The 9,944-nt window shown below is 36.9% G+C and overlaps 3 protein-coding genes across 4 annotated transcripts; 1 reads left to right on the top strand and 2 right to left on the bottom strand.

Moving 5' to 3' along the window:
• The first annotated feature begins 156 nt into the window (after window positions 1–156).
• LOC9318823 (40S ribosomal protein S5-2) lies at window positions 157–1,822 on the top strand. The gene is made up of 5 exons (XM_002884827.2): window positions 157–254; window positions 336–430; window positions 927–1,198; window positions 1,308–1,511; window positions 1,593–1,822. The coding sequence occupies exons 2-5, from the start codon at window positions 338–340 to the stop codon at window positions 1,645–1,647; spliced, it is 624 nt and encodes a 207-aa protein (XP_002884873.1). The 5' UTR covers window positions 157–254; window positions 336–337; the 3' UTR covers window positions 1,648–1,822.
• A 197-nt stretch (window positions 1,823–2,019) lies between these two features.
• On the bottom strand, window positions 2,020–3,457 carry LOC9318822 (universal stress protein YxiE). 2 transcript variants are annotated; one of them, XM_021032656.1, is made up of 4 exons: window positions 3,064–3,457; window positions 2,709–2,809; window positions 2,489–2,607; window positions 2,020–2,405 (listed from the first exon to the last, which is right to left on the bottom strand). In XM_021032656.1, the coding sequence occupies exons 1-4, from the start codon at window positions 3,350–3,352 to the stop codon at window positions 2,315–2,317; spliced, it is 600 nt and encodes a 199-aa protein (XP_020888315.1). In that variant the 5' UTR covers window positions 3,353–3,457; the 3' UTR covers window positions 2,020–2,314. The 2 variants fall into 2 exon arrangements, with proteins under 2 accessions (XP_020888315.1, XP_020888313.1); XM_021032654.1 differs by having other exon boundaries at window positions 2,709–2,812; window positions 3,064–3,450.
• An 849-nt stretch (window positions 3,458–4,306) lies between these two features.
• LOC9320939 lies at window positions 4,307–7,570 on the bottom strand. The gene is made up of 6 exons (XM_021032570.1): window positions 6,379–7,570; window positions 5,986–6,041; window positions 5,673–5,903; window positions 5,287–5,578; window positions 5,002–5,204; window positions 4,307–4,850 (listed from the first exon to the last, which is right to left on the bottom strand). The coding sequence occupies exons 1-6, from the start codon at window positions 7,363–7,365 to the stop codon at window positions 4,694–4,696; spliced, it is 1,926 nt and encodes a 641-aa protein (XP_020888229.1). The 5' UTR covers window positions 7,366–7,570; the 3' UTR covers window positions 4,307–4,693.
• Window positions 7,571–9,944: the final 2,374 nt, after the last annotated feature.

Below are 9,944 nucleotides of genomic sequence, written 5' to 3'. Positions count from 1 at the left end.
GACAAAATAATATAGTAGTCCTAGCCCGGAGTCCACAAGTTGACCGGCTAACCACGTCTAAACCATGGAACCTGTTAAACCGGTTCGTTACTGGATAAAGAAATGAAAGCCCATTTTGACAGATCCATTAGAGCCCAAACCCTAAATTTTGTCATCTATATAAAAGGAGTGAGATTAGGGTTTTTGTTCGTCCTCTTAAAGCTTATCGTTTTCTCTGCCGTCTCTCTCATTCGCGCGACGCAAACGATCTTCAGGTGATCTTCCTTCTCCAAATCCTCTCTCATTACTCTGATTTCGTATTCGTGTATTGGGCTCACACTCTGTTCCTCTCACAGCCATGGCCACCGCCGCAGATGTTGACGCTGAGATTCAGCAGGCGCTCACTAACGAGGTCAAGCTCTTCAACCGCTGGACCTATGACGACGTTACGGTAATTTCTTCAGCTTTCATTCTCTTAATTTTTGTCTTGTTGAATCATTTGTCCGTCTCTCTTTGATTCTATAGCTTGTGTTTCATCTGTGAGATTCAATCATTTGCAATCTTGGATTAGTGTATAAGATTTGGTTGAAATCTAGCCCTTTTTAACGCATCTTTCTCTTTAGATGTGATGGGTATTTCCATTGTTTCACTGCAATTAGCTTTATTGTTTAAGTGAGAATAATTTGTACCCCTTAAAGTTCTAAAGGCGTCTCCTTTGGGGTTTATATCTTGCATTGCGTGGTTTAACCTTATGCTCTTGTTTTGGTGTTAACACTTTTTTGAGGGGGTAATGAGATTCAATTCTTTGAGTTTCTGTAACTTAGCTGCAGGAACTTTAGCTTTCAATGTGATTTGTTCTTTCTTAGTTAAAGATTAGTCTCTACTCTGATGTCATTGGGTCTGATTCTTAGTGTTTATAAGTAACAGTTTGTTATTTCATCTTGTAGGTCACAGACATCAGTCTTGTTGACTACATTGGAGTTCAGGCGGCTAAACATGCTACCTTTGTTCCCCACACCGCTGGAAGATACTCTGTGAAGAGATTCAGGAAGGCGCAGTGCCCCATTGTTGAGAGGCTCACCAACTCTCTCATGATGCATGGGAGGAACAACGGTAAGAAATTGATGGCAGTGAGGATCGTTAAGCATGCCATGGAGATTATCCACCTCTTGTCTGACTTGAACCCAATCCAGGTCATCATTGACGCCATTGTCAACAGGTATTACTAACCTTATGATTTGCGAAAGCAGCCAGCGTGTTTATGCAGAAATATCATTGCAACGAGGAGCTTCTTGTCTCATTAATGTTTTGTATGTTGCTTGAGCCAGTGGTCCACGTGAAGATGCTACCAGGATTGGATCTGCTGGTGTTGTTAGGAGACAAGCTGTTGATATCTCTCCTCTAAGACGTGTTAACCAAGCTATTTTCTTGATTACCACTGGTGCTCGTGAAGCTGCTTTCAGAAACATCAAGACTATTGCTGAGTGCCTTGCTGATGAATTGATCAACGCAGCCAAGGGCTCTTCCAACAGGTAAACACACTCCCAAATGACTTCACTATTGTTCATATATACTTAAGTGAAGCTAATGATTTAAACTTTATTAACTTGCAGCTATGCCATCAAGAAGAAGGATGAGATTGAAAGAGTTGCCAAGGCCAATCGTTAAGGATTTTCCTTTTACCCAGAGGGTTACCATCTTATCAATGAGTTTAATGTTTTATCTTCATTTAGATTGAAATATGTATCTCAGATGTTTTGCTCTTTTGTTTTATGAAGTTTATTTCGTCTGAACTACTTTGAATAGATAAATTTTGATGCTTTAAGCGATTTTGCATCAGTTTAGTGTCAGTTTTTCAACTATTCTACATGAAGCTAGAATTTTAAAGATTTCGCTATCGGTTCAAAGTATTTATAAAATCTGATAATCAAGTCGGTTTTCTCAAATCTAGGAACTTTTTTATATGTTCGATGCTATCAATAACAATCAATTAGTTCCTTTTATCGGTTCGAAAGTTGGGGTTAGAGTAACAAAGATTCATAATTAGAAAGACAAGATGCTTTTAATAAATTATATACATACAACAATAACGACTGGGAATACAATAGGTGCAGAGAAGCAACAGACTACAAGTCTTGGCTTCATTATTCGACCCATATTCATATTTCATTGACACATTACTTTTCCAAATACAATTTTGCTTAATATGTAACTAATTATCCAAGTCAAAACACATACGTACGTACAACACTCTTTTTTTTTTTTTTTTTTGGTAAATTTATAACAGTCTTTATAAAAATCTAATTAATAACCCAAACATGTAACCAGATCCATATTACTTAGTCATCTCCTTAGGTGGCTTGACAATAAGGATGGGGCAGTTGGCGTGATGAGCGCAGTAATCACTAACGCTCCCAAGAAACGCTCTTCCAAAACGCACAAATCAAACAAATTATTTTGAGTTCGGTTAGTAAAATGTATAAGAATAAAGTTATTAAAGATACAATACCTTTTGATCTTGCCAAGGCCACGACTACCGACAACGAGAAGATCAACGTGCATTTGCTCCACTGCCTCGCAAATCATCTCCTTCGCGTCGCCTTCGAGCACCAGAGTTTCAGTACGTATCTACATATGGATCACACAACATTTGTAACTGCGTTTCATATCCAATAATAATTAGATTTACATAGTAATATGTGTTTAGGATGTGTGTTATAGAATCGGACCTGTTTGGCTCTGCACATTTGGAGAGCACGAGAGAGAAGCGCAGCAGAGGTCTCTTGTTGTGCTTTTTTCACTGACTCTATCATTGTCGAAGATGCGTACACTGCTGCTACAACCGTTACAAAACCAAGTTATTCACGATAATATATTAATATTTATACCTATAAAGTAAACAACTCTGTTTTTGTGAATATGTTTATTTTTTTCGACTAATACTAAAAATTAAATAAAAAATGTTATTAGGAATATCTACTATGATTATATTTGAGATGTGATTATCGATTAAAATTCGATCAGAAAAGGAAAAAAAAAAAAAAAAAACAAGAGAGACATTAAAGAGAGATCAATGGACGGGACCTGTGGCGCCACCAGGTCCAGCCGGAAAGGCAGCAAAGTGATAGTAAGGGGACTGCACATGAACCACCGTGAGCATTCCACTTTCCGCCTCAGCTGCCTCAGTGGTCAGTAAAAGATTAGAGAAATGGTCAATGACCCACTGAAGAGCGTAGAAACTCGAGTCGCTCTCATCGATCGCAACCACCATCCTCTTTGTCGTCAAACTTGGTGGTTCAGCCTCTCTCGTCGTCTCTGGCTGCTTCTCCACCGCCGATGTTTCCACTGCCGTCGTTGCTTGATCTTCCGCCATTGATCTTGCGTATAATAGTTTTTAGTTATGTGATCAAACTTTGTTTCATTTCCAATGCTTTTTATATTGCATGTAGAGGATGATCCGTCTCAAAGTGCACCGGACACGTGGCCTGATATTTGTAAGTTGTAACGTGCAATAAGATATACATAATCCTTACGTTATTATTTTTTTAATTTATTTTTTAAAAGTAAGTTCATGTTGATAGAATTAAAAATGCTGTGTGCGATATGTTTTAGTGGTTTGCTGTTTGTTTGCTTATGGTTTTGCTTTGATCGTGGCCATCTCTATCTTGATCCTTTTGCTTTTAGTGTTTTTTTTTTTTTTTTTTTGATCAATGCTTTTAGTTTTTTAAACGCCACTCACAATAAAGAAAAAGGAAAAAAGAAGCCGAAAAAGAAAATTTTAGTTGGATTTGAAGAGCTCAAAAGAAATATGTTACTAGTTTTTAGTAGTAGACAATATAATTAAGCTGATTATGCAGTTTCCAATGTTATACCAGTGGGCTAAACCATGGGTTATATGAATTTAGCTGCCGATTGGACATAGATTATAATCTAAAAAACTAATTAAGGATCTATTGTTTGATATAAAAATAATATAAAAAATGAAGATTACACTCGAATTATATTGTCAAAAGAAATGGAAGTGGGGAATAGGGGAGTAACTTATACAACACTTGGAAAGAAATCAGATGTATTTTGTTCGTTTCTCAATCTAACCGTTCGATTATTTTTATACTTAACTGCATCTAAAGGCTAACTATATCTTCACAAGTTCCCTACAAAATGTGAGAAAACTCAAACCGTGAAATAATTGTCATCAGAAATTTATATTCAAAATTTGTTTTCGATAACAGAGCAAATTGAAAGTTCATGTGGATTTTTCTAGTGAGAATCTTAAATTAGCAAATTAAGGTTTCGATAAGAAAAGAAAGAAAAAGGAGAAAAGTTAGACGATGATGTTATGATAAAATAAAAAGCTTCTACTCATTTTTCCAAAAAGAAGAGGCTTCTACTTCAACCACGTAAGAATAAAAGTGACCTATATTAGTCCATATATAGATAATAGATGCATGATAATTCATAAGACATTATCCGAATTGTTTTTTGTTCAATGATTAAGTTTTTTTTTTTCCTTGGTTGTTTTTAAGATTGTGAATGGTAGTAAATTAAGTTTTCTTTCATCATCTATTGTCTTTGATTCTTAAAGAGTAAAGAGCCAAAATCCGGGATCCAGATAGTACTTACCATTGATTCATGAATAAAAAATAGATTACTTTTAATATAAAATTTATGGACAAATTGTTTAATTTCAATATCCACAAAAAGAAGCTAAATATCAATTGTTGATAGACCAATCATAATCTTGGTAAACGATGTTAAAAGAACCTCCTCCATCACCAAGAAGATGGGTTAAAAGACCTGCATCGTTTGCATCTATATAACTCATTATCCACTTCAACATTTTCTTCTCTTCACTGAAATCCTCTTTGTACCTACATTTACCGCAATACAAACATATACATGCATGAATGTATCTTTTCTTACTCCATTAATTGGACTAATAACCAATGACTCATATAAATCTCAATGGGTCTCACTATTTCTAATTTCAATGTAGAGATTATTGTAAGGAGAATTAATTACCACTTGATGATTTTTGATAGATGTATGGTCCTCTTGTCCAAGACAACCTCAATTCCACCATTTTGAAAAAACTCTCTAGCTGCTCGTTTGAGTTCAGCTTCAACTCCTTGCGGTGTGAAAAACCTCACCACTGGACTTGATTTGGTCCCATCGCATAAGCCAAAATGTACTAATGGATTCAGTTTTTGAAGTCCAAGCTGACACTAAACCATAAGATTAGAGCTATAGGATATATCCGAAAATCACGGATATGAGTATCAAACAGACCTGGAACTCTAAAATTACCTTATGTCGTGCATTGTCGTTAATAAACGGAATAATAAAGGGATAAGAGGGTCTGCGACCGCGTCGAAGGATGTCATTTCGGATGGAGCTAAGTGAATAAGAGTAGCCTCCTACGACGTACTGAAAATCTGTAAAAAATGACCTTCTTGCGATCACTCCCTCAGGACGTCCGATTCTGATCAAAGCATGAATCACCATTGCGTTGTACAAGTTCAAGAAAAATGCTAACTTCTCTTCCGTTGAGAGTTCCACAATATTCAAACGGTGAAGGTCTTGAGCCAAATTCAAGTACCTTAACTCATCCATAGTAAAATCACAACCAAATTAACTAAAACAAACATTCATAAACTAAAAACCATTTAAACACTCTTGAGTCCAAATTGTACCTTCGGAATTCTTCGCTCTGGCTGATTCTCAGGTAATCAACACAAGAACGGTCATTGGAAGAATAAGACTCAAGAATAGCAGTCATGATTTTGAAAAGCTTCTGCCCAACGATGCCTGCATTTTGGGGCTCCATGTCGTTGGTAGAACCTCTAAAATTGTAACATTTTGAAATAAACGGTTCGTGCTCTAGGAAACGGTAGTAATGATTTCCATCTTCAAACTCGTTCTCTCTACACAAATATAAAGTTTATGAACATTTCACTAAATCAAGAATATTTAGTTATGTTTACAAAATAAAAAAAGGAGAAGTACCCAAAGACATGGTGGATAAAGTGTTTTTTGGCTAGCCTCATGCCAACTTCAACAGCCTGCATAAATAACGTAAACTATAACCACGTACGTAATAACTTTATATACTCTCTAGGGAACGTTAAATGAAACCAACAAAAACAAACTTTCTAAAAGAAATACAAATTTATGCATTGATCATAGATGTTTGAATTTTGAGTAGAGCGCCAAAAAAAAAAAAACATTTACCAAACACAAATCTAATTAATTGGTCAATCAATCATCAGAAGTTGGAAAGATAATCTTTTTAGATTTGATTTAATTTAATACGTTTAATTTGAAACCAAACGTAGTCAATGTCTAGGTTAAGTTAACATAGGTGCGTAACACAGGATTAGAATTTTGAATATCACGTACCTTGTTCCTCCCGCAATCCAAGTAATCAATGAGAATCTCGATCATCTCGGCGCCGGAGAAACAGTTCTTAACGATCTTCATCTTCAACAAACGATCCTTAATCGGTAGCTTCTGTCTCAAAACCCTAACGAATCTCAAAATCTCATCAACAACAACAACATCCTTATTACTCTCTTCGTCGAATCCATACATCACCGGCGCCGGTGCATCGCCGCAACACTTCTCCTTCAAAAACTCCTTAACCCTCAGATCAAATTCACCACTGTTTCTCAGAGAATTCAGCGCCATTAATCCTCCGAAGTGTTTCTCGTTGAAGAATATCTGAGGAACTTGAGAACTCCCTGTTCTTTCGATCAGCTCTTTCTCTCTTGCCGTATACACATCGATGTTGATCTCCGAGAAATCGAAGCCTTGTTCCCGGAGAAACAATCTGACGGCGGTTGAATCTCGGCAATTAGATCTGGAGAAGAAAGTTATACGACCTCTGATTTCTTCTTCGGTTTTCATCTTCACGAGAACTTTGACTCCAGAGATTTTGAACTCGGTCACGTCATCATCGATCGTCTTCTTCGAGTCGGAGTCGTCGTCGTTCTCTAGCAAAACCGAGATGCGTTTCGAAATCGCGTTCCCGCTTTGACGTACGAATTTCATCAGATCGGCGGTGAATTTCTCCGGTGGATGCAACAATTCTTCTAAAGAGACACGACGGCCACGTGGCGGCTCAAGTTTCGGTAGCTGAGGATGTGGTGGAAGATATGAATCATCGATTGAGATTTCCTTCATCGGATTTTGAGAGACGGCTTCACGAATGGGTGTGGCGGGATGTCCGTGATCGCTCATGGGATTTGAATTTGAACATGGAGGAGAAACAATATCCGAAGAGATAGTGCAACTTTGGCCGTTTGTTACTTTCTCAGAATTTCTCGGATTTTCACGAGCAAATTTACTTTCCACATTGATATTTTTTTCTTGATATGATAAGTCCATCTCTAGAGTTCTTTGTACCTAAAACAAGATGTTGAAATGGAGAGATATAGAAACAGATTTCAACTAGTTATTAGGAAAGAATTGAAGATAAGCAATTTAGGTAAGTGTGGAAATTAGATCATGCATTCATTAGTCCACAGTCAAATTACAATCTAACTCATTTAATTATATACTTGCATATATATGAGAAATAAACCAAACCAAATGAAATTATCCGAATCAAGATTGAATTTAAAAAAAAAAAAAAACAAATCAAAACCTCAATAACAATTAAATTTCTTAGGCATTTTGTTCCTTTGTTTTGATTTTTTTTTGTTTGTTGGATTTAAAATCTGATTGTTCTAAAGTCAGCCCAACAATTTCCATAAATATGATCACATAAGGAACTGTTTGTTTTAAAAAGGGAATCTTAAGGAGAGATCAATTACAAGAGACTCTCTTCTCTATGTCAACGATTTGATTCATCAATCAACACAGCTTTGGAAGCTGGATCGCCTTCAGGTGTTGATTGACCCCGCTGATATCCCACTTATTTTAGGAATTCGACCAAGTCGTACCTACTTGAGTGATGGCTATAGTTGGTCGCACACCAAATCCGGAAACTATTCTGTTAAATCAGGATACTGGGCCGCGCGAGATTTATCTCGTCCTACCTGTGACCCCCCTTTTCAGGGACCTGGTGTTTCGGCACTTCAGGCACAGGTATGGAAGTTAAAAACTACGCGAAAGCTTATGCATTTCGCGTGGCAATGTGTTTCAGGCTGTTTAGCCACTTTTCAGAGATTAAGTTATCGCCATATTGGCAACGAGAAAGGATGCCCCCGTTGCGGGAGTCCGGAAGAATCAATAAACCATCTTCTCTTCGATTGTCCGCCTTCGAGGCAAATTTGGGCCTTATCACCCATTCCCACCTCAGGGCACATTTTTCCCAGAAGTTCCCTCTTCTATAATTTCGACTTTCTTTTCTGGCGTGGGAAAGAATTCGGAATAGAAGAGGATACTCTGGAACTCTTTCCATGGATATTGTGGTATATCTGGAAAAGTCGTAACAGATTTTGCTTTGAAAACTTCAAAGAACCTCCTCAGGAGACTCTGGTCTTGGCCTTACGAGAAGCATCTGTTTGGAAGAAAGCAAACATGAGAGAAGCGACAGATCCCGAGCCTCTCGCCCGAGCGGTTCTACTCCCCTCTCCCGCTCCCGGGATCTCGGAATGTCAGATTGATGCTTCCTGGCACTCGGAGGACACTCTAAGTGGACATGGTTGGGTTTTAGTCGACCAAGATCGTATTCTTCAACTTGGCTTAAAGAGTTCGAGAAGAAGCCTCTCACCGCTCCACGCAGAGATTGATTCTTTGCTTTGGGCAATGGATTGTTTGATCTCGCTAGGCATTACTAATGGCGCCTTCGCATCTGATTGCTCTGACTTGATATCTCTCATAGACAACCAAGAGGCTTGGCCTTCTTTTGCAGCAGAAATGTCCTCTTTCCGGTCACTTGTTTGTTTTTTCCCTTCGTTTAGTATTAGATTTCTCCCTCATAGTTTAATACTCAAGCTGATTGTTTAGCCAAAAAAGCTCGGGCTCGAAACAGTCTATTTTCCCATGCAAGTTCGTCGGTTCCTGATTGGCTCTCCCTAGCGGAGAGTCTCTTTCCGATATCTTAATAGAAATGGTGTTTGAGGAAAAAAAAAAAAGGAGAGATCAAGAATTCTCACTATTTCTTAGATTCATGGACCCAATTCAATTCGGGTTTAAAGTATATGAAACAAATTAAATACAGTATGTAGGGAAATGCTTAAGAAGTAAACTCAAGCTATGTTTACCTAGGGTACCATGAAATAATAGCATTGTCCTTCTCGACAATGATCATACGAAAAACAGACGATAAAATATCCATGAATGTTCTTTTTTGCCAAGTGATTAATTCCATGAATGTCTGTACATTGGAATCATCGCTGAAGTTAAGGTCTATTGCAATAATAGTCAAATATAAAACAACACTCTGGAAATAAATAGCCATGACCAGACAATAAGCATATATATGTATATATATATATATATCGATTTCATCATCATCAGTTTGAGAAAAATGAAAACAACTCAAATATCAGAAGGATGATTGAAATATGAGAAAAAAGAGACGAGTGTGCAACGGATATTTACAGGCACTCTCTCTATATGAAACGAAACAACATCTTAAAAAGAGATAACCGACGGAAACCGACAGTTTTTTTTTTCATACAAAAACCAAGTGGTAAAACCACGAGAAAGCTCCCACATAAAAAAAAAGAAAAAACTACCACATATTTATTTGGTATAATTTGTTATTTTATATTTTTATTTACAAATAAGTAGACTACTAAACATTATCTAATATCTATCATGGAATGGAAGAAATGTTTGATCCTATCATATGAAATATTGCCTCTAGCGATTTTGATTATTTAATTAGGTCTTGGTTTGGATTCTTGGTTTTTTTTTTTTTTAATGAAATGGAAAAAGCAAATGTAAAGTTTTAGCAAAGTGCCACATGTTAGTTTGAATGTTTTATAAAAATCAAACTATAATTTTTTTTTTGT

This window comes from Arabidopsis lyrata (assembly GCF_000004255.2).
Source record: "Arabidopsis lyrata subsp. lyrata unplaced genomic scaffold ARALYscaffold_3, whole genome shotgun sequence".
Lineage (NCBI taxonomy): Eukaryota > Viridiplantae > Streptophyta > Magnoliopsida > Brassicales > Brassicaceae > Arabidopsis > Arabidopsis lyrata.
This window is presented reverse-complemented; position numbering and strand designations above follow the sequence as displayed.